At 37.4% G+C, this 25,143-nt stretch overlaps 1 protein-coding gene across 2 annotated transcripts; it reads right to left on the bottom strand.

The window, feature by feature from the left end:
- Nucleotides 1–421: 421 nt before the first annotated feature.
- On the bottom strand, nt 422–7,885 carry LOC121997509 (ADP-ribosylation factor GTPase-activating protein AGD5-like). 2 transcript variants are annotated; one of them, XM_042551955.1, is made up of 11 exons: nt 7,691–7,885; nt 6,245–6,303; nt 5,008–5,098; nt 4,690–4,744; nt 4,460–4,550; nt 4,161–4,341; nt 2,857–3,061; nt 2,241–2,602; nt 1,512–1,766; nt 1,362–1,417; nt 422–745 (listed from the first exon to the last, which is right to left on the bottom strand). In XM_042551955.1, exons 1-11 carry the CDS (start codon nt 7,739–7,741, stop codon nt 604–606), a joined length of 1,548 nt encoding a protein of 515 aa, XP_042407889.1. In that variant the 5' UTR covers nt 7,742–7,885; the 3' UTR covers nt 422–603. The 2 variants fall into 2 exon arrangements, with proteins under 2 accessions (XP_042407889.1, XP_042407890.1); XM_042551956.1 differs by lacking the exons at nt 6,245–6,303; nt 7,691–7,885 and having other exon boundaries at nt 4,682–4,744; nt 5,008–5,087.
- Nucleotides 7,886–25,143: the final 17,258 nt, after the last annotated feature.

The raw sequence follows: 25,143 nt of genomic DNA, 5'->3' as shown, positions 1-25,143 counted from the left end.
AAATCGGAACTTTGGCGCATCTTCTTGCTTCACGCAAAAGCCAGAAAGCTCCCGCATAGGTTGCAGCTTTTCATCAACTTCACCAAATCACCGGAAAACAGAAGAGCAAACTGATTTCCAACAAAACTAGGGTTCTTGCTTCCTGAGCTGCGTCCGCCACAAAGAGGAAGTTTTTAAGAAGACAAATTAATGTCGATCTAAACACAGGAGAAAAGAAAAAAAAACACGAAGTGTCCCACTTCTTAAATTTGTCATCCTACCTAATAAAACAATTCTTACACTGCACCGGTGCACTTTAAATTCGAATAAGAGCTAACCGCTATAGCACCGAATAAAACTATTTTAAATATGATTTTATTTGGTCATTGGAGAAAAAAATAATAAAAATTATCACATAACTATTTTGCTTTCATTTGGAGTGTTAATTTAATAATTTACTAAATTTATTTTATAATTAAATTTGTTCGATTTATTATCCTTCAAATATCTTTACACAGAAATGATCATCAAACTGAACAAAGAAAGGAGGCTGAGTCAAGGTAACAAGGAACGTATCGAAAGGAGATGACTGCAAGAGACCAAAATTGACGTTCGATATTCAGCTCAGCGTTTCGAGAACATTCCTTGAGTCAATGATGAGAAATCATAGTCGTTGGACGATTGACCAGAACTCATGGATGATGATGAAGCAGCATGAACTGGGTTTACGCCATCAGTTGATCTGGATAGTTCAAGAGCACTTAGACTGCATGGCAAAAAGTTTGGAATTAAAATGGCAGGTCTGCAATCAGGCGAGAAAGACAGCAAATTGAACATGGAGCTCAAGTAAAATATGCATACCACATACACAAGGGGATTTTTGTGCTAGAAAATCAAATATATCGACTAAGCAATATATAAACATCAGCATTTAATAGATTTAACTAACATTTTCTTTGATCTTCCTGTACCTCTCAACTCTCCTTAAGTTTTACGTGAGTTCTAAAAGAATCACAGTAAGAATATTTTGTCAGGATTCTTGCAACAAAAAAGCAAAGCATTTGATATGATCACATCGCTATATGTTATCATCAAGTTTCAATGACCATTTTTTGAAAACCAGTTTTTTTGGAATGATTCAATGGTCTTTGTCACTTTCTCCTAAATCCTAATGCAATTGAATTGCCAATATACTATTCTATTCTTTTCCCTAGTGAATTGATCATCCATCTTTCTACAAAACATTTTCTGTGCCATACTCCCAGCACAATGAGAAAGGATGCATGACTGAAAAAGTGAAGGTTCAAATGTTGGATTTCCTTGAACTTGATTTCAACTCCATTAAGATTTTATATCTAAAATCAGGCTTGAGGAATGCATACCTTGAAGCACGAACATGACCAACGTTCTCAGATAAAGTGTGTGAGATATTTCCCATCTGCTATTTCACAAGGGGAAGTCATCTTTCTAATCTAAGATATATATATATATATATATATATATATATAACCAGATTAGACAGCTGGGCTTACCTGACCAAAGTTATTGGGATACTGACTGCCAAAAGGTACATTCCCTGGAAGCTGGTAGGTGAAGTTACCCCAACTTTGTGACGCAATGTTTCCTTTCATTGAGTTTGAATCACTCGTGTTGAGTTGATGAGTTCCGAAAGCAGATACAGTGGAAGGTGAATTGTCAGGTTTGTTGGCAGTCATGGCATGAGCCTGCTGATGGGCAAGGAATGTCAGCTGCTGTTGATGAAGTGCAAATGGAGACACCATATTTGACTGCAAATCGTCAAATTACAGATGTTAAAGAAATCAATAATCTCCCATATTGAATTTTTTTACCAAGTAATAACTATGTAGAGGAAGCAATTGCTTATATGAAACCAAGTGAAAAAAATAATGCCAATAAATTAAATTATCATTCTGCAAAAACTACGAGAGCACATGGTGGCAAAAAAAGGCGAATACGCTCGCCTCCAGCGCCCCCGCCAACCCATCCCAAGGTCAACATGGAAGAGGTAAATCACGGACGGCTACTAGCCTTTGGAATAGTGACTAGCACATAAAAAAAGCATTTACTCGGCTTTGCCGAGATTTGAACCCCAGATCTCATGGTGGTAACACCTCATGCGCTAGAGCACATGATCCATTAACAATCAGTGTTGAAGCAATAAAATGTTTAAAAAAATAAGAGAGAGAGCTTAAGAATTCATGAGAACTTTTAGTTCATACAAAAAATAACATAGATTTTACCGTGTCAAAGAGGCTCATGATTTCATTTTTTAAATCTGGCTGAGTTTTCTTTTCTGCTGAAGGTTGCAATGAAGATGTTGGATCCTTAAATAGATCTTCAACTATAGATTTAGTTTCAGTATTGACATTAGTCTGACTATTTGTTTGTAATGGAGGTTCAAACAATGATTTTGAAACATTAAATAGATCCTCAGCTCCAGATGTTTCATTTTTGACAACTGGCTGAGTTTTCATTTGTGTTGAAGGTTGCGACACAGATACCGAATCCTTAAATAAATTCTCGACTTCAGATTTAATATTACTCTTGTCTTCAGCAGATTCAGTGGTGCTCTTATTGTCCAAAGAATTGGTTAGTTCTGCAGCTGCAAATTGCGAATAAGGAAGTGAGATCAACATGTCAATAATCAGTTAACAATATATAAATCTAATCCACAAAATAAAGTTTGCAGAAGACATCACAAAGAGTAAACTATAAAAACAAAAGAATCAGCATCAGTACTTGATGATGTGAATTTTTACCTAATGAGTCCCCTAAAGATTGAAAATTTTTAGACAATGGAGAGAAGAATAAAATACTCATTTCTTTTCAATATTAGCAGAATATCAGAAAACATACACTGAAAATTTGCCCATGAATTGTCATCGACTGGAGACAATTCTTCTCCAATTTCATTTGGACAATCCAGAGAAAGCATGTCCAGTAGATCAGATGTAGAATTGACTTTTGGTGGTGGTGTTGTTATGGCATTAACCACAGCAAGAGCTACCTCTGGAGGATATACCTGAGCTGTGCCTGTTTCCGCATTTAATGTGTAGGAAACCTGTTAAGTAATCTGGATATGAGAAACTTTTCTTACTACTATCAAATAAATCAATTAGAACTTAAGCGAGAAAAGGAACAAGTTAGGAATAGAATTACAAATGATCCAGAATTCATGAGAAAGCATTGTGCATTTGTTTCACAAAGTTATGCTAATCTTGAGATCCATCTTGTGTAACATGCCACGAGCTTCTGAATGTAAAATGGAGGCATGCAAATCCACTCAACTAAACATAAAAAACCATGTTGCTATCTAAAAACAAAGAAAGTGATTTTCTTAGTATCTGGGACCTTTAAGCTTTCCAAGGAATTACAACATTCTCAACATCTAGAAAATGTGGAAAGAATTATCTCCAAGAAAGAAGGATGGCAAAGAGAAACTATAGCTCAGTTATGATGAACATTTTTGATGAAAAGGGAAAAGAACAAGAGAACTTTTGCAGAAAGCCAGATAGATAGATGCACACAATCAATCAGCCCAGAGTTTGGGATATTAGAGACTGGCATTTATTAGGGTAATATACAAGATTTGAATATTAATAGTGATATAGATTTGTATAGAGTTCAAAGGAGGGATAAAATAAATATAACTAACACTAAATAGCTGAGATTGACACAAATTGATGATGATGGTAGTGGTGGTGGTTATAGCTTGTAAATAGTTCAATAAAGGGAGAAGATCTATCAAGAAATGGCGACTAACAAGGCTTCATCAGCATTTCTCATCAATTATGGGAAAATCTAGAGTCTTGTGATGTAAAATTATATTCCTTGCTTAATTTTCAAAATTATATATCACTTTTTCACTTATTGGATCATGATTATCAAAGACAACAGTTTGTTGCTAGAAGTTGTATGGGCTAATTTCCACGAAAATCAAAACTATCTCTTTGATGATGATTTAGTTCCATTAGCTGGTATAATCATAACCATAGACCGTGGTTATACTCCTATAGTTGCATGAATTCTCAGTCAGGAACTGTATAAGATTCACCTAAAACTTCATTGATTTTTTAGACCAAACTTTGGTAGTAAAATAATGGAGACAAAGATACAGTATAATATCAGCTTTGCAGAAGTGGACGAAGTAAGAACATTACTGGACTAGGTAGCTTAGGAACCACGAGATTATCTTTTTTTATAGGTGGATTATCCTTCTTCTCTGAAGCTTTGTGATTGCTGGAATTCTCATGTTCATCTGCATGGCCAGTCTTCGCTTCTTGCTGTTTTGAAGGCGTTGTAAATCTTTTATCCCGAGGAACCCATCGTTTCTCTTCATATCTGGAAATTCAGTCCATTTAATTGTCAACTTAAACATGGTATGCGATTTCTATATACGAGGAATATAGAACACAACACAAGAATAAAGGAGTAAAGGAAAGATGATAAGTTCTGATACTTTGCACGAATGAAGTTTTCGATCCCAACTCTGTCATAATTAGGAGGCAATTCTGATTCCCAGTAGCTATTTGCCTTTTGATTGCCCATCGCTGTCCGTCCACAAGAATCAGAAACTTAAAAACCACAATCACTTTCATACTAAATAAAAGTTCATTTTACTCAACTATGGCAGGAGTAACTAGGATACAATTAAAGATATATATAAAGAAGCAAAAAAGACCTGCTCACTTTGGATAAAAGCAACTTGCTCTGGAAGCCATGTGTCCAATGCCGCAGATCTTACCTGTGGTGCAGTAAGAATTAATAAACTACAGTCAAAATTTGAACCAACTCTTGTTCCTAGATTTTCAGTAATGTTTCTATATATATATATATCATAGTGTAGTAGTTAATGACATTAAAATATCTCAAATTGAAACTTGCTAATGGAGAATGAATGGAAATTGAAGTTCAAGTTAATTGATAATTTGAAGTTGCTAAGACAATGTGAATGCATTGACAATGAATATTCAAGTATGTTTGATGGCATAAGAAATGAACTTTGACCTTTGATATATGCACTCCTAAACTTCTATGAATTCCAGAGCATTGCATGCATAAGAAAATTCCCAGATTCACACTTGCCCATCGTGGACCTCTGAAAATTAACCACCAATATGTTAAAAATAAATGCTTAAATATAATATCAACAAAAATGAAGGTCAAAAGTTATGCAGTAGGATAAAGATATATACAGCAAGCGAGAAGGCTTAGATTTTGAAGAAAAGAAATTCGGAACTCTAAAAAAAAGTCAAATTTAAACCGAGGCTTCAGAATGCAGCAAAAATGTTTAGCAGGGGCCTAACCAGAAGTCCTGGAAACACTTCCCAGTTTCACCTCTGGATTATCTTATGGGAGAAATAATTAAGACAAGAAAATCCACTATTCATGATAGAATAGAATAAATTCTTGGTGCCATCAAATGCATTACACTGACACAAGAGTGTTCTATCATTTCAGAAAATAAACTTTAGACAGGAATAAATTTAGTCTAAAGTTGCAGTTGAAGTGTGGGCAACAAGAAAGAAATTAAGTAGCACGAAGTTGGATGGAGAAAATTGCACACATTATCTTACTTTAAACTATGTGGATACAGCCCGTCGTAAAATTAGAACATCTCTAATGTAAGAATTTGTGTTATGCAACCATCGTGTCATCACAAAGCAACGAATAATGCAATTTGCATATACAAGGAGGAATCAAATGGCAAACATAATGCTGATGGAAATTTATACGATTCAGTAGAGCTAATTATGAGGGCATCAACAAGCAATAGCAAACCTCAAATATAAATAAACCATTATAACAAAATGTTCTCATCAAACCAGCAACCCTTTATCAAGGAGAACAACCAGGTGTTGTGGTCAAACTTCTGTTCTTATTTTCAAAATCGTCTTGCAAACTAATACTCATTGACAAAAAATTTTAAAATGAAAGTACTACTAGTTATGCTTTAAACAAATGGGAGAACACCACTAAGTGTTATATCAACAGTTAAATATATACCCAGAAAGAATTGAAAACTAGTAAGAAGCTAACAATCACAAAAACTAAAGCACTTTTAAGCATAAGACCAGAAAAGAACTATGTGAAAAATTCTAGATTCTGTACAAACAATATCCTGGTTTTATTTGCAAAATCCAATGCTAAGAGAAATAATCATTGTCATGAAAAGAAACACCAGAAATGACTGCACCAACAAGGATGTTATACAACATCTATCATAAGTAGCTTCAAAGCTTACTTCGACTTGCAATCAGCGCATTCTTTATTCTCTGACAACTTGAGCAATCCTTCCAATATCTGCAAATAAATAAAACAGATACATAATTTTGCTTAGATAATCACAACGGGAAATGAAATAAGTTATATGAAAATATTTCTTTAAAAAAAAAAGAGAATAAATCAAGGTGGAAAGAGAAGAAATCAGCTGAAGTATTTGTGACCAAGTGAGAAACCAGGACAAGAAAATTATAAGGAGCACATAGTGGCCAAATTGCTCAAATGAATGAATTCCAGTGCATGGCAAGAAAAAATCTGCTAATGGCCTTAATGATGGAATGGAAAAAAAGCAAGTTCAGTGACAATAGGACTGAAGATGAATTATACAGGAAAGAAGAAAAATAACGTAAAGCTAAGCTATTTTATTACTCAAATTGTGGGGCCATAATGTCAAGTTAGCGGCCCTTCTAATTACTATATATCAATATGACTGGAAAAGGAAGGACAGAGTTCAGGGCTAGATATTAACAGTATGAATAAGATTTGACCTTATGTCCTCAAAGATGTGTCTGATAAATATATTTCAGCTAAAGCAAATAAACATAATTTACTTTGGAAGAGAAAATATCAAACAACACAAAATGAAGCAGTTAAAAAATTCGTCACACAAAGTAATTAGTTGAAGACTCATATGAGAATTAGAAGTTGGAGCATAACTGTGCCACGATCTATTTTGCATTCACTTTTAACATGGTCCTGAGATTGTGCCGTGTGTTGTCTTTGGACTTACAGTCGGAAACAATAAGGTCATCGACTATGTTGCTCAAAACTCAGAAGATCATGGACTAATCACAATATTTAAGAGAAGCGCAAACTAGCAGCGCCAGATTAGTATGAGAATTCATAAATGCTGAGAAGCTTCACCAGAACAACATATTGGTAATATCCATTAATTCTTAGAGGTTATACATGGATATCTCCCAACAGAGTATTATATATATGAGGCTAGCTCATGACCCAAAATTAAAAATTATGAAAAACAAAATATGCTGATTATCCTATATCGATATCCGTAATCAGACTAAACTTCCAAATTCCTGAAGAAAACGAAGTCAATGTAAAAGATCTGAGCTGGGTAGATCCAGCCAACCCCTAGCTCTAATAGAAAAAAGACTGCGTTTTTCCCGTGTCTGGTCGAGGACGATCGATTGAAATTTACCGACGATCGACAACGACAAACTAAAGTTTCAGATCCGCAATAATGAAACCACGATCCAACAGATGGCCGAAGATCACACACCAATAAAAAAAAATTACCAAAAAGGATGGATCAGAATCGAAATGGATAGATTGCAATTTCTACATGCCCAAACACTGATCATCGAACCGACAGACAAACAAGCGCTACAAAAATTGAAATCTTTCTGTGCTAATAAGATAACAAAGGTTGAAATAAGGCACGACGAACCTTTCTATGCTTCTCGTTGAGCTCCTTGGAGACGGTCGCTTTCTCGTTCATCTCGGCGCCTTTCTCAAACGATTCAGGAGGAAGAGAGCGAGCGAGAGACGAGAAGAGCCAGAAACCGAACTAATACTTTCGCTTCAGAGAGTTAATTTTACGCACTGTGCCTTCTCTACGTATTACTGGTTCCACCGCTGGTCCCATGATGGAAGGATGTAGAAATGGGTACGTGTTGGTGGATTCGTCTTAGGAGAGCCCATTGGGCCTTCATTGAAGGCCTTGAAGCAGCCCATCTACATTCCTTCAACTGTATAATTATTTATTAATAATATTAACTTGCTTAAATTTTTATTATAATTTTATTTATTTACATTCTATTCAAATATATAACAAAAATATGCTACTTTATCATTTTTAATTGTTTATAATATATTAAAATTAAATATTAATATGCTTTTGAATAATAGATTAATATTTTAATTAAATTATGAGAAAATAATATACTTTTAGTTCTTTAATGTAGTATAGTAAATTGTTCAAGGAAAATCTTACTCTTAAATAATTTTCAGCTCTCACTCAATGAAACCTTTAATGGGTTTTTAACTTTGAAATGAATAAAAAAAGTGAATTCATAGTGAAATTGACAATTGAATCAATTATGCCTTTTTTTTTTTAATAAATGACTATTAAAATCATTTTATAAAAGATGAATGATTTCAATTTATTACTTGGAAACTTAATACTCACAAAGATAGTTTAGAGTCAAGTATAAAGTAAGTTGGGGTGAGCAACATCGGTAATGCAAACTAAATTCCAATTGGTGAATCACTTAAGCTGAGCAATCTATTAATAACTAAATCGATCCAATCAATTAAATCGAAACCGGACTTTTTTTAAAATTAATTGAACTGAACGAATTTCTTTTTATGAAAATGGAACTAATCTAATTGATAAAAAATTGATTAATTCGGTAAAAAAATGAAATAATATTAATGATGTACAAATCGGGTATGCTCTTAACTTCAACAACTAGTTTCTTTATTGATCAAAAGAGGTTGTAATGTGCTTCCAACTGTCGCCAATTTCAATCAATTAGGTGCTTGTCTTAGTTAAAAGATCAACATATGGTGAAATAGAATTAGAAAAAAAATAAATATAAATGATATCTATAAATCATACCAAATTAAAATCCCTAATTTATAGCTAAATAATTCTAAACCAAATCATTCCTGATTTTAAGCAGATTGTGTGGGAGTATCCATATATTGAGTTAATTGTGTGGAATTATCCTTAACACCCCCTTCACCGCGCCACAAGCGAGGCAGTGAGGCATACACCATAAGCTTGTCCCGAAGTAGAGCAAAACGATGTGAAGACAAACCCTTGGTGAGAATATCAGCAACCTGATCTTGACAATAGAGATACTGAATAACAAGAGCTTTGTGAGTAACTCGTTCTCGAACAAAATAAAAATTAATCTCAATGTGTTTGGTACGAGCATGAAAAACATGCTATGCAAAGAGGAAAATCTCACCAATGTTATCGCACCATAAGACAGGGAGTTATTCCATAGGGACACACATCTCTCCCAGAAGTGACCAAAGCAAATAAAGTTTGGCAGTTGTATGAGCTAGACCCTGATATTTAGCTTCGGTACTTGAATGCGCAACAACTTATTGCCTCTTTGAGTTCCACGAGATAAGATTATCTCCAAGAAAAATACAATAGCTAGTGGTTCAACGACGATCATCAAGATAATCGACCCAGTCAGTATCGAAGTAGGTCGATAATTTGAGAGATGACGAAAGATGGATAACAGGTCCATGATGTGGAGTGTGGCGAAGATAGTGAGTATACGCTTAACGGTGGCCTAATGCGAGATAGTAGGCGACTGCATGAATTGGCAAGTATGATTGACTGCAAAGGCCAGCTCAAGGTGTGTAAGAGTTAAGTACGGTAAGGCCTTGATAATGCTCTAATAAGTAAATGGGTCGGAAAGTGGATCATCATCATCGCGTGAGAGAGACAATCCAAAACCAACTAGGGTGTGTAAAGGTTTGGATTGACGCATGTTGGCTCAAGTCAAAATATCATCAATATACTTGAATTGGCAGAGAAATAACCCCTGATGTGTACAAATGGCTTCCACTCCCAGAAAATTATGTATCTACCCTAGATATTTGAACAAAAAATTAGTACCAAGTGTGGTGATGATGGTAAAGATGTATTTTGGGGAGTTTTTAGTAAAAAGAATGTCATCCACATAGATTAAGATAAACAGTAACATGTGTTGAGTAGAATAAGAAGAGTGACATATTCAATAAATCCTAGTGAGAGTAATGAAGTACGTAGCATGGCTTGTCATTCCCGAGGTGCTTATTTGAGGCCATAAATGGTCTTGTACAACTTACATACATGAGTTGAGAAGTTTAGGTAAACAAACCTAGGTTGATGAGACATTAGACATCCTTGTGAAGAGTGTCATGTAAGAAGGCATTACTGACATCAAGTTAGTGGATAGGAACATTCTTAGACATGGTAAGTGTGAGAACGGTCCAAATAGTAGTGGTTTGACCACGAGACTAAATGTCTCAACATAGTCAATATCAAGTTGTTAATGAAATTCCTTAGCAACCAATCGAGCTTTGTGTCTCTCAATAGAACTATCAACCTTGCATTTCAGTTTAAACACTCATTTAAAGCCAACAACAAGTTGGTGCGGGAAGCATCCGACGATCGAACCTGAGTTTTGATAATGGCAAAGGATTCAAAGTTAAGGTGTTTTGTGATCTAACGTGCTTGACTAAGTGTTTCAGGAAAGTCCTAACTGTGGTTAGGCAGGTAAAAACCCTAGGGGGTGGTAACCCTAGGTCATAGGGGGTGGTAACCCTATATGGAAAGTCTTGGCAGGTCGAAGGCTTCAGGCAAAAGTCCTAGGGGGTGGTAACCCTAGGTGGAAAGTCCTGGTGTCGCGAACCAAGTGAAAGACTGGACTAACCGGGAAGCAGATGTCCAGTGGAAAGTCCGGAAGCTTCGAGTGCTGAGTAAAAGTCCAGTTGATCTAAAGGATCGCACTGGCATCAGGTAAATCTCCTGAGTGGAGTAGGTGAAGACACATTCCCCGTAGAGGGAACAGTAGGCTTCGGGTCGGCCTAAGGTTTCCAGTTGGAAACCCGAAGTCAGACTCGGACAGTCCGGAGACTGTCAAACTTTCTCTTTTATACTATCACTTATGTGTTATGAGCTAACTTTGTGTTGCAGGGTATTTTTGTGTTTAATTTAACATATCTTGTAGGGATCAAAGTGTAAAATTGGCCTCGGATGAACGGTACCGAGGTGCCTCCATGGAGCTTGGAGGCGCCTCGGGTGCAAAACCTGAGCTGGCTACGAAGCAAGCTTGGAGGCGCATTGAAGGAAGCCAAGGCGCCTTGGATAGCTTGATGAAGGCGCCTTGGAGAGGCTGGAGGCGCCTTGAACCAGCTGATAAGGTTCGACCAGTTCAACCCTTATCTCCGCGGCTGACTCGGCTCATTCAAGGCGCCTTGGTGAACAGTAGAAGGCGCCTTGAACACCCTTTATAAGGGATCTCGACCTGCAGCTCACAACATCTTCTTCCAAGCGAACTTTCTACTACAAGCTGCCTACGAGACGATCCCGAAGTGCTGGAACGACACCCCGATAACCCGGAGCTTCAGATTTAGTCTTTTGTTGTCGGTATAATCTTTTTACTACTTTGAATTGTAATTAGTTTGTAATAGTTTTTACGAGCTTATAGTTGTTGCCCACGGAAAGCGATCAAGGATCGCGGGCCTTCGAGTAGGAGTCGATCTAGGCTCCGAACGAAGTAAAATTCTCTGCATCTTTCTGTGTGTTTGTGTTTCTTTATTCCGCTGCTTTAACTCTTACATCTTTACGATTCCGATAATCGAAACAAAATAGCCGCGAGCGCTATTCACCCCCCCCTCTAGCGCGTCTCAATCTAACAATTGGTATCAGAGCGGGGTCGTTTTGAATTGGTGCAACCACCATGCAAAACAATTTTCCGTGGTAGTTTCAGATTTTCGGAGTCAATTAGAATTTAGCTTTATACCTATATTCTAATTTCTTTTTTCGAATCGATTTTTGCTCGAAGTTGGTGCAACACCACTCGAGATCGTTTTATTTTAAATACTTTCCGCACTACTAATCCAGGACCAAGTCCTGGAATTTTCTTGTCGTTTATTTTCTATATAAATAATCTAAAATGACCCAACAAGAAGGTTATAGCACCGTCCGTCCCCCGCTCTTCTCCGGAAAAGATTTCGAGTACTGGAAGGGATGAATGGAGACGTTTCTAAAGATCCAGTTCGAGATGTGGATGATCATCCGAACTGGATTTCAACTACCAACTGACACTGATGGCAAACCTACTCCCTGCGAAGACTGGGAACCCTCCCTCATCAAGAAAGTGGAAGCCAACACCAGAGCTACCTGCACCCTCTAGTGTGGATTGACCAAGGAGGAGATCAACAGAGTCGGTCCATTTTCATCAGCAAAGGAGCTTTGGGAAAAGCTGATTGAACTTCACGAGGGAACCTCCGACACAAAGGTGAGTAAACGTGATTTACTACTTAATAAATTATATAATCTGAAAATGCAGGAAGGTGAGACGGCAAGTTCACTACACACAAGAATTCAAGACATCCTCAACTCTCTCCACGGAATAGGGCAAAAGATAGAGAATCGGGACGTCATAAGGTACGCATTAAATTCGTTTCCGAGGAGCACATTGTGGGCATCAATGGTAGATGCCTACAAAGTCTCTAAGGATTTATCTAGTATTAAATTAGATGAATTATTCTGTGAGTTTGAACTTCATGAGCAGACTAATGCACAGCCAACCGAGAAGGGGCTTGCTTTGGTTGCAGGTACTAGTCGAACGCGCGAACCGAGATCACGACGAAGAACTGAACCTGAATCGGAAGAAGATCCCGACTCGGAAGACGAAGACGATGAACTAACAACCGAGCTCGTGAACCTCGTAAAGAAGCTCTACAAGAAGAAGAAGGGCTTTAATAAGAAAGATCTAAAGAAGGTGGTACAAACCAAGGAGGTGCAACCAAGTTCAAAAGGTAAGTTCGAAGTTATCTGCTACGGGTGCAACCAGAAGGGGCACATCAAGGCCAACTGCCCAAATCAAAAGGAAGCTAAGAAGCAAAGAAGGAAGAAGGCCCTGAAGGCGACGTGGGACGAATCTTCTTCGGAAGACGACGACGACGAACTTGATCAAACAAGCCTACTTGCTCTGATGGCCAGGGACCAAATTGTCGAATCCGAGAGCGAGAGTGAGTCGGAGGCCGAGTCCGAGCGAAGCCACGGATCCGTATCCGATTCCGAAGGGCCAGATCCCGCTGTAAGTATCCCTCGTCTAAATAATCTAGTCAATTATTTGTTGCGCAAACTAGCTAAGTCGTACCTTAAGGTCAAGTCACTTTTAAAGGAAATAGTAGTTCTTAAAGAAGTGACTAACTCTAAATCATTACCTGACCAAGTTCAGACTGGAAATTTAACTTAAGTTCAAAAACTTGAGGAAGAAAACTCTGGTCTGAAAAATCAGGTCAAAAATTTAAAAAATACTTTAGAACGGTTTTCTTTAGGTTCCAAGAATCTTGACTTAATTCTTGGGGCACAAAGAGTCATTTATAATAGAACCGGGCTAGGATACAAAACCAAAAAGAAATATAAATCTTATTTATCCCTAATAAACAAACCAAATAGTAAGGTAATCCAAGCATGGGTCCCCAAGTCCAAATTGGTCACTTTTGTTGGACTTGGTCAATACTGGGTCCCGAAGGATCAAATGCACTATCTCGATAGGCCATATCGAGGCTATGATTCAGGGGGAGTTAACAGAAAAACCATTAAAATTAAATGAAATTAAAATTTAAAATTCAAAATTAAATTAAAAATTCGAAATTAAATTAAAATTAAAATTCAATATTAAATTAAAAATTCAAAATTAAATTAAAAAAATTCAAAATTCAAAATTAAATTAAAAATTTGAAATTAAATTAAATTTAAAACTCAAAATTTGAAATTAAATTAAAATTCAAAATCCAAAATTCGAACTTAAATCAAAATTCAAAAATTCAATTTAAATCAGATAAAAATTTAGAAGGAGGATCCAGAATAGCTGGCACCCCTAACTAAACTACTCGACTAGATAACTGAACTTAATCTACCCGAAATGGGTAAACAAGAGTAGACTACCCAGCAGGGTAATTAAGGTTAGAAAAAATATGCTAGGTTTAACTTGACACACGGTACTGGTGAAGTTTTTGGATGATAGTACATTAGGGAAGTTTGGGCATCGCATGTCTAGGAAGATATGGCTTCGACCTGGTGCATTTGGCCAAGTGGAACTGACCGAAGCTACCCTTAAACGGATCCTAATCAGTTAGACCAAGGTTTAGTATTAAGTTCAATGGGTACGACTATTTGGAAAACCTCGAAGGCATGGTTACTTTAATGAGTTCCTTGTGACTCACCATAGCCCAGAAGTTTATCCAAAGAATGCTTACTTGTTGAACTCAAAGCTAAACCTGAATCTAACACAAAGTTAAACCAAACACTTAAATTGAACTTCAATTCATCTCACAAAAAATTAAAGCATTCCTTGATTGAAAATTTAGATCGGGCGAGATGACTAAGGAATTTAAAATCCAAATTCAAAATTAAATTCATTTAATTCAAATTCTATAATCAATTAATCAATTTTAAAAACTTATTTAAAATCCTCTTAAAAAAAAACTCTTTAAATTCTTTAAAAAAAAAACTTTTCAAACTAATCTTTAAAACTTAATTTCAAAATTCTTTTAAAATTCTTTAAAAAAAAACTTTTCAAACTTATTTTAAAAATCTTTAAAAATTAACTTCAAAATTCCTTTTAAAAATCTTTTTAAACTTATTTTAATCTTTAAAACTTAATTTCAAAATTCTTTTAAAAATCTTTTAAAAAAAAACTTTTCAAACTTATTTAAAAAAAAACTTTAAAACTTAATTTCAAAATTCTTTTAAAAAAAAACCTTTTCAAACTTATTTTAAAAATCTTTAAAACTTAAACTTCAAAATTCCTTTAAAAAAAAAATCTATAAACTTAAAATTATTTTCAAAATTAATTAACTTAAAATTATTTTCAAAATTTAATAAACATAAAATTATTTTTCAAAATTAACTAACTTAAAAGTATTTCAAAATTAATGAACTTAAAATTATTTTCAAAGTTAATAAACTCAAAATTATTTTCAAATTGAATAAACTTAAAATTATTTTCAAAATTAATTAACTTAAAATTATTTTCAAAATTAATGAACTTAAAATTATTTTCAAAACCTAATTAGCTTAAAATTATTTGTTAGAAATCATTAACTTAAAACCTTTTCAAAATTAAAAAACAAAAAAAAAACCGCGTGGCGCTTATTAGAGGTGCCTCCCACCAAAGGGAGGCGCCCTAGCAAGCGGCGGGAAAATTCCCGCCACATCGTCTTAAGGCGCCTCGGATCAATTCGAGGCGCCTCCAAAAGTTTACTTAAGGCGTCTTATTTTGTTTAAGGCGCCTTCAAATCCTAACTTTAGAAAACAAACAGAACGCTTTCTGTTCACTTTCTGCCGACGCCGAGCACGATTTCCGCGTGCGATTTCTAGCAACCAAGGCGCCTTCAACTCGGTTTTTCCTCTCCTACATCTAGCAATGCCTCCTAGGTATAATCTCAATTCTTTCCAATCAATTTTTACATAATATTTGTGTTTGTTGTGCCAATTTTTGTGTAAAATGCTTAAAAATAGGAAGCGTCATCACGTTGATCCTACTCCAGCTAGACTTCCATTAGCAGATATCAGATTCCCTACTGTACATCTTAGGGATACCTTTGCTATGTACACTTTTGATCCTATCAAACCTAGATACGTAAATAGGTCCTTTTTTACCCAGTTTTGCCAACCATCTATCCAGATTATAGAGCACTATCAGCTGGACCAACTGGTTTATTGCACTGATATAGTAAATCGGGAATTATGTGCACAGTTCTATCACAACTTTGAGAGAGTTGATGATAGTACGTACTCCACCAGAGTTGTTGGCACTGACATTGAGCTTACTCCCACTTTGTTACGCACCACCCTAGGACTTAGGGCTTCAGAGTCTACTTTCCTATGCTACCCCAGTAGGGAACTACCATTTGGCGATCTCTACTCCCATTACGTTAGATACTATCTATACGTATTTCTTCGGGGAAGAGAGACCTCTTGGCCTGACTGAGTTCACGTCAGTCTCTCTTCGGGTTCAGGACTATGTGATGTATAGGGTCCTGACAACATGTATTTTGCCGATCTCATCTCGGGATGTCCCGAAGATGCGGTCTTCACACTCATTTTTCTTGTATGCCTTGTGTCATCGATTAGATATCGATATAGCTTTGCATATGTTCCAGAACATCATTTGTGCATCTGGGACAGTCACTTCCAGAATAGTACACATGCCCTATTGTCATATTTTGACACGCTTCTTTTCGACCATAGAGGGCATAGATGTGACCAGAGGGACAGTCATCCCTCTAACCATATATGACGAGCTAGGGTCCCGCAATTGTAGACTAGCCCATGCTGAGGTCACCGCTGATGGAGTTCTAGCCTGGACAGGACGACCACAGCCAGTCGCTGCCCCTATCGCTCCAGAGGCCGAGGATATACCAGGCAAGGGAGAGGAGTGGGCCGACTTCTTAGCTGAGGATTTTTTCGCGGATCCTTCCTCGTCTGCCGGGCCATCCACCTCAACCGGACCTTCGACCTCTGCACCACTCTCTATCGAGGACAGACTTGCTTGACTTGAGGTCGAGTCCATCCAGACATGACAGATAGTTCTGTCCCTTCGATCCGAGATGGCTACCGGATTTACCTCCCTCCGAGACGAGATACGACGTCTAGGTCAGCCAGCACCCGAGCAGTCCCATGCACCACCTCCCGCTGATGACCAACCAGCTGATGCTCCTCGAGTAGATGATCTTGTTCTTTGATATAACCCTTTTTATGCATTGTACTATGGACTGTTGACTATGGAAACTTACACTTCACTATCTATTTGTTTTGTTAGACCTTCTTGAAGTGATATCTACTTATTTGCATGCTTGCTAGTCAACAATTTACTTAGTTTCAAATCATCTGGGTCTACTTATTTTTTAATAACTCTAGGAAATTATTTATTTCAAAATCCCAATTTGTTAGATTTTTTAAAAGTTGGACTTAGCCTAGGCTTTCCCCCTAGAAATCCTGTTCCCCTAGATTTAAGCCAGAGCATCTCACAAACACCTAGGTCTACCTTGCTTGTGTTTGAAAAACATAGAATGGCGTGAGATTCATAAGGTACAGCCTGAACTCAAGAATGCTTATTTCTGTGCATCAATATGAGTCTGGGTGTTAAATACTTTATTAATAGTAATCAAGTCAAGTCTTCCAGCTCTAGTCAAATCTACCTGGACTAAATAACTTAGCTCGACTAACCAAGTGAAAGATGCTGCCCTCTAGGCAATCAGCAAGTAGCTAAAGGTTAGACAGTTGGTGAAGGAAATATTAAGTTTAAGCATGCTTGTACTTTAGAGCTCTGATACCTGATCAAAATAAATTAATAAATTAACAACTATTTCCCTTGACTCATGCTTGGACTTAAGGACCAACCAAACTAATTAAATTAAATTTTAGTTTCTCCCTCTTTGTCCTGATAATTAAGTTCTTACTCCTATGTTTTCAACATTAAGTATTAGTCAAAATTAAACTAAGTGTCTATTTTCAAAATTCATTTTTTTTACAAAAGAATAAGCTAAGTATACATATAGAAACCTTCAATTTTTTCAAACTTAGCCAACCTTCAAATCTAACTTTTTATAAATTCTTGCTAAGCCATTTTTTTACCTAAAAATATCTGATCCGGTGGTAAGGCCGGGGGACCCTCATGGGCGGAGGGTCAAAGACACGTGGAGGTCAACCCCAAGTTCGCGCCGAACGAAGGATGCCGGGCCGAACGGAAGGATGCCCTGCCGAACGGAGGATGCCGGGCCGAACGGAAGGATGCCCTGCCGAACGGAGGATGTCGGGCCGAACGGAAGGATGCCGAGCTGAACGGAAGCATGTTGGGCTGAACGGAAGGATGCAGGGCCGAACAGAAGGATGCCAGACCGAACGGAAGGACGCCGAGCCGACCTGACATTCGGCCAGGAGCTTCCCGGGCCGGACAGAAGACAACCCGACCATGGGCGAGTTTCCGACGCTATAGTGAAAAGGGTCACCTGGCCGAGCGGATAGCCCGCTCGGCCGAAGCATAAAGCATCGTTGCTGTGGAACACTCTCAGCCGAGCACCCGGTCGGACCGATACCTACGCCCGGTCGGACCTATGCCTACCGAGCGGCTGGCCGCTCGGCGCGGGAACAGAAGAGACAAAAGGACAAAGGAAACATCGGGGGGACATCTCCTGACAGCGGGTATGTTCAACGACCAGGCCATACGCAAGATCTTACAACAGAGGATCCCGCTGTCCCATCATAGATGTGCTCGGACTGTAGCAGTATGGTGTCAGGTAAGCTCTTCTGACAAGCCCATACCGAGGTATGGACAGAAGACACGTATGCGCCTCGGTATGTGTACCCGAGCCTCTTCACAGCTCTATATAAAGGGTCCTCACCCTTCGCCGGAGGTACACATTCTACGATTTTTGGAGCCACTGCTTTGTTGCTTGCTTGCCTGACTTGAGCGTCGGAGTGTCGTCGCCGGGAACCCCTTCCCTGCCCGACTTCTTTACAGGTTCACCGAAGCGCCGTACGACCGGCCGGAGATCCACGTCATCAACAAGGAAAGAGCCACGTGCCCAGCGTCCGTTGATTCAGCAATTCGGATAGGATCAGTATCATTGCTTTCAAAATGTTTTTTGCTAAGAGACTTCAAACTTCTTTAAGATTTTTCAAAATTTAGCTAAGTATATTTCAAAATCAACTAAGTTTCAAAAGTGGCTCTTAATAGTCTACTAAATATTAGCCTTTTAAAGTTAGTTAAAAAAAATTTTCAGAGTAATTTACCATCTGTTTTTCCCAAAGAAAATTAAAAATTGTTTGAAACTGGCTTATTTTTTGATAAATGGCAAAGGGGGAGAGTAGGAAATTCAAAAAAAGTAAAAATCTACCTAATTCAAAAGTAAAAGAAAGCCCTGCATTAAGGGGGAGCTTCACAAAGTTTAAGTGTTAGCTTAAGTTATGCTTTTATTTGAATTTATATATTTAAGCTTACTCACTTAAAATCTTTTAATATATGTATGCATTTGTTTTATGCATTTGTTTTACTTAACTTTGAATTTGGGTTGTCATAATCAAAAAGGGGGAGATTGTTGGTACGGGAAGCATCCGACGATCGAACCTGAGTTTTGATAATGACAAAGGATTCAAAGTTAAGGTGTTTTGTGATCTAACGTGCTTGACTAAGTGTTTCAGGAAAGTCCTAACTGTGGTTAGACAGGTAAAAACCCTAGGGGGTGGTAAACCTATGTCATAGGGGGTGGTAACCCTATGCGGAAAGTCTTGGCAGGTCGAAGGCTTCAGGCAAAAGTCCTAGGGGGTGGTAACCCTAGGTGGAAAGTCCTGGTGTCGCGAACCAAGTGAAAGACTGGACTAGCCGGGAAGCAGATGTCCAGTGGAAAGTCCGGAAGCTTCGAGTGCTGAGTAAAAGTCCAGTCGATCTAAAGGATCGCACTGGCATCAGGTAAATCTCCTGAGTGGAGTAGGTGAGGACGAGTTCCCCGTAGAGGGAACAGTAGGCGTCGGGTCGACCTAAGATTTCCAGTTGAAAACCCGAAGTCAGACTCGGACAGTCCGGAGACTGTCAAACTTTCTCTTTTATACTATCACTTATGTGTTATAAGCTAACTTTGTGTTGCAGGGTATTTTTGTGTTTAATTTAACATATCTTGCAGGGACCAAAGTGCAAAATTGGCCTCGGATGAACAGTACTGAGGCGCCTCCATGGAGCTTGGAGGCGCCTCGGGTGCAAAACCTGAGCTGGCTACGAAGCAAGCTTGGAGGCACCTTGAAGGAAGCCAAGGCGTCTTGGACAGCTTGATGAAGGCGCCTTGGAGAGGCTGGAGGCGCCTTGAACCTGATAAGGTTCGACCAATTCAGCCCTTATCTCCGCGGTTGACTCGACTCATTCAAGGCGCCTTGGTGAACAGTAGAAGGCGCCTTGAATACCCTTTATAAGGGATCTCGACCAGCAGCTCACAACATCTTCTTCCAAGCAAACTTTCTGCTACAAGCTGCCTACGAGACGATCCCGAAGTGCTGGAACGACACCCCGACAACCTGGAGCTTCAGATTTAGTCTTTTGTTGTCGGTATAATCTTTTTACTGCTTTGAATTGTAATTAGTTTGTAATAGTTTTTACGAGCTTATAGTTGTTGCCCACGGAAAGCGATCAAAGATCGCGGGCCTTCAAGTAAGAGTCAATTTAGGCTCCGAACGAAGTAAAATCCTCTGCGTCTTTCTTTGTGTTTGTGTTTCTTTATTCCGCTGCTTTAACTCTTACGTCTTTACAATTTCGATAATCGAAACAAAATAGCCGCGAGCACTATTCACCCCTCCCCCCTCTAGCACGTCTCGATCCAACACAACATTGTTCGTAATAGGGTGTGGTATGAGAAACCAGGTGTCATTATGGATAAGAGCATTGAATTCAACATTTATGGTTGCTTGCCAGGTAAGGTCTTTGCTAGCAAGAGTGTAGCAAGTGGGTTCTTGAGATATAGTGGAGACCGCTGTGTGAGCACTCAATATGGTAGACCTAGTTTTAGCTCTGGTGGTTATTGGATGTGAAGAGCATGCAAGGGCTTTGAGAGGTCCATTGTCGACGGGAACAAAGATAAGAGCTGAAGGAGCCGACTAACCAGTCAGGGGTTCAATGTTATTCATATGTTGGGGGGATATATCTGACATGCTTGATGTGACTGAGCTATCAACTATAGGAGTCGATATACACTTGTCAAGAGTAGAAAGTGCAAATAACATAGATAATGTAACCTGGGAAGATGGAGTGAGCTGAATTGGAGTTTGTCGAATCATTGAAAAGGAAAAAAAATATTCATTAAACACAACACGTCTTGAGATATAAATATGTCCTGTACTAGGATGAGGACATCAATAGCCTTTGTGGTCCTTTAGCCAATAAAAATATATTTGATCGTCTGAAATTCTAGTTTATAATGATTGTAGGGCCTAGTCAATAGAAAACAGGTATAACCAAAAACTTTGAGTAACCGATAGGCAAGAGATAAGGAAAGAGTACCTCAAACAGAGAATGTTGAGCTAGTATGTACCAAAGCATTTAATTAGCAACATACACAGCTGTAAGAAAAGCATCATCCCAATAGGTCAAAGAAATAGAGGGATGCACTAGTAAAGCTAGTACAATTTCAATGATACCATGAATCTTCCATTCAATAATACCATTATGTTCACTAGAATAAGGGCAAGAGAAATGGTGTTGAATGCCATAAGATTCAGTAATTGTATGAGTCGTGCAATATTTGCCTCCCCAGTCTATTGTAGGGCTTTAATCTTCCTATTAAATCACAGTTCAACCCAGGCTTTAAAATGAATAAACATGTGAAGCACGTCAGATTTATGTTTGAGAGGATAAATCCAAGTGTAGCGGCTATAATCATCACCAAACGGTACAAAGTATCAAAAAACATAGGAGATGTTCCAAATATCAAAATATATTAAATTGAGAGGAACATCAGCTATACATTGAGATAACGAGAAGGGCAATTTATGTGTCTTTCCAAATTGACAAGCTTCACAAAAAATTGATGGTTTTATTTGCTAGAACAAGTAGCTAAAAATGAGAAATAACAGAAGATGTTGTTACTGAAGATGGATGCCTAAGTCTATGATAATAGGTATTAGTTTGCACATGTTCCCAAACAAGAGAAGTCTGGTTGATAACAGGACTTATGATCTATTTTATGTAATATATGCCTCCTTTAATTGTACCTCAAAGTAGTTCCATCTTCGTAATATAATCCTTAACAACACAGAATGTCAAGTGAAATTCAAAATAAACATCATTATTAATTGTAAAATGAGCAACACTAAGAAAATTTTTGGTAATAGCAAGAACATGTAGAATATTACATAATTGCAATACTCTGTCATTGCTGAACATTGTAGAATTCCCAATGTTAGGTATCAGAATAGTCTTGTCATTTCCAATAATAATATTTTTCATACCTTGATAAGGTGAGTGGACCTAAAGGTTCACAAGATTAGCAGTAAGATGATCTGTAGCACTTGAATCTAGATGTCAGGCAGGATTAGAGACCATTTTCATTCAGCTATTAGTGTCATTGGTGATGTTGATAGATTATAGTTTTAGTCAAAACGCCTACGACAAGTGATCATCGAATGTCTAGTACCATAACAAATTTGACACTGATGGCTAGATATGCAGTTTGAAGCTACATAGTCAAGCATATCACACAGTTGGCATTTAGGACGATGATTACCTCCATTACAACCTCCTCAATAACCACATTGATTGTGGGCTACACTGCTCTGAAAATGATTTGGGTCTAAAGAATTCATTCCAACATGACTTATATTCTCGATTGCTGGATTATAACTCATGTGAGGCCCATTAGGGTTGGTTTTAGTGAGAGAGCTTCCTCCCAAAGGAGATGGTTGGTGCAGGAGAAGTCTAGTGGAGGAGAAATGCGAGGTTGGTGCGTTGCGTCGGTGGATTTGACCGATGGCAAGATGTGCCGACGGGTGGCACAAGATGGCAAGATTGGTTGTCAGTGGAAAGATGCCCTAGTGGAGTTGCCCAAGTCGCTACTCATGCATAAGGATCATGTTAGAGAGATCATCAGTGGTAATGACTTCGGGTCTCATTGTAATGGAAACAATAAGGGCTTCGTATTCATGCCCTAAACCACTGAGAATGTAATGGAGGAGGTCTGAATTAGAAACTGTGTCTGGCAATGACAACTCCATCAGTAATGGTTTTGATTTCTTGAAGGTAATCTGTCATCGTAGAGTCTCCCTTTTCATTGTTTGTAACTACAACTATAGCTGCATAAGTCTTGCTTTAGATTCTGAGGCGAATCTTCTTTCGAGTGTAGTCCATAGGCTACACAAGGTTGTAAAGCATCTCCAATAACCTGTGCCAAAATTGGCTCAGTAAGGGTTGATATCAACCATAAGAGAAGGAGTTGAACCTATTTTTCCCAAGCGGCAAAAGTGGGGTTTGGTTTAATGGTCACATTACTACAGTCATCAATTTCGGTGTTAGTCTTAGGTAATGCAAGACCTTCATGCAGAGTTATAGGATCGAAAAGAATTTAAATATCTTCACAATTGTATGATATTGTCCATTTTGTGCCTAAGCCCTCATGATTTTGCTCTTGGGCTCTCCCCAAAAGGCCTCATGCCAATGGAGATATCTTTTCTCTTATAAACCCATGATCTTTTCCATGTGTTTTTAATGCCAGGTCTTCCTGCCCCTCGGTCCACCCGACCTACTAGGACTTCCATATTGTACCCACATGGCTCAATCTTGTTCCAGGCTCTGATACCAATTGTAGGATTGAAAAGATTTTAGATATCTCCACAATTGTATGATATTATCCACTTTGGGCCTAAGCCCTCATGGTTTTGCTCTTGGGCTCTTCCCAAAAGGCCTCATGTCAATAGAGATATCTTTTCTCTTATAAACTCATGATTTTTTTCCTTGTATTTTCAATGTGGGACTATATTTGCAACCTTACAACCCAAACAAGAGTGACGACAGTTGTTTGTTCAGCTTAAGGCTCTGATACCAAGTTAAAAGATTAGCAAAGGATGAAATAGAATTGGTGTTTTGTATTTCTTAATATTTCATTTTTGTACATTGTCAATGTTTATAGAGAAAGAAAATAAATATAAATAGTATCTTCAAATCACACCAAATCAAAATATCTGATTTTTATCTAGATAATATCAAATCAAATCATCCCTGATTTTAAGCTAATTATATGGGATTATCCACATATTGAATTGATTGTGTGGAATTATCCTTAACATCCTTAACAATCTTAGATCATGCTCACAAAATAACTCATGTTAAAGCAACAATTACTTCATCCTACGCATGATCTCCTTGTTGCTGAAAAAATATTGATCTGAAAATGAACAAGTTATATATTATCATCTATTCTTTTTTACAATGCTCCTATCTACTATTTCAACTTAAGAATAAAATTGCTAATACATCACGCATGATCTCCCTTAGTTTACAAGCATTGGATTGAAAGATTATGATGAATTTTTATATTCTCAAAATCATGATAATTTCATTGAGATATAAAACTTTTAAGAAAATGGAATGCTAGTATCGACGATGTTATCTTAGAGAAAGCTCTAGAAAATACAAAGTATACCTTACTATGTATTTTTTCATATTTAAAAATAAAATATATGATACAATTGGGGATTCTAAAGTTTTATATTTTGGTGAATGAAGAGAAAGATGTATCTAACAAAGAACAAATGACTATAATTTTGAGATTTGTTAATGTTCATGATTTTTTACAGGAGAGTTTTTTTTTCAAATTATGCATGTTTATGACATCACAGGTTCACAATTGCAACACTTAAGAAATATATAATGCCCTCACTAGATATAATTTAAAAATTCATAATATGCGAGATCTAGGGTATGAGAGTACTAGCAACATGTATGGTGCTTTTAATGGATTACAAACTCTATTTCTTAAAGATTATCCCTATGCGTATTATGTGCATTGTTTTGCCCACCAAATTCAGCTAGTGTTAGTTGCAGCTACTAAAAAGGAGATCTCTGTATGACTTTTCTTTTCGAATATGACCACTATGTCAATCTTGTGACATCTTTTTCCAAACACAATACCAAATTATAATCTACCCAAATTAATGAAATTGCACATTCTGCTGTTGCTAGTGAACATGAGACTAGACGAGGTGTTAATTAGATTGGTACTTGCATTGAGCAGGAACTACTTGTTGGAGCTCCCAATTTAATTCTATTTGCAACTTAATAGATATGTATGGTGGAATTATTAATGTGCTTGAAAGCATTATCACTAATGGTCCTCCATTTCGATGCATGGGCAAGCTAGTGGATTTTTATTTTTCATTTGATTAGTAAAATTATGGGGATCACAAATTTATTTTGTCAAGCCTTGCAACAAAAATCTCTTAATATTATAAATGCAATGGATTTGATTTCTATGACTAAAACACTTTTCCTTGATATTAAGAAATGATAGTTTTGATATTCTTCTTTTGTGTGTCAAATCATTTTTCACAAGATTAGATGTTGATATACCAAGGATGAATGCTCGTTATAATCATTCTAGTCGTTCATGTCAACAAAA

The sequence above is a fragment of the Zingiber officinale genome, chromosome 6A, assembly GCF_018446385.1.
Source record: "Zingiber officinale cultivar Zhangliang chromosome 6A, Zo_v1.1, whole genome shotgun sequence".
In the NCBI taxonomy this organism is placed as follows: Eukaryota; Viridiplantae; Streptophyta; class Magnoliopsida; order Zingiberales; family Zingiberaceae; genus Zingiber; species Zingiber officinale.
Note: the sequence above shows the minus strand (reverse complement) of the source record. Positions and strands in the feature narration are given on the sequence as shown.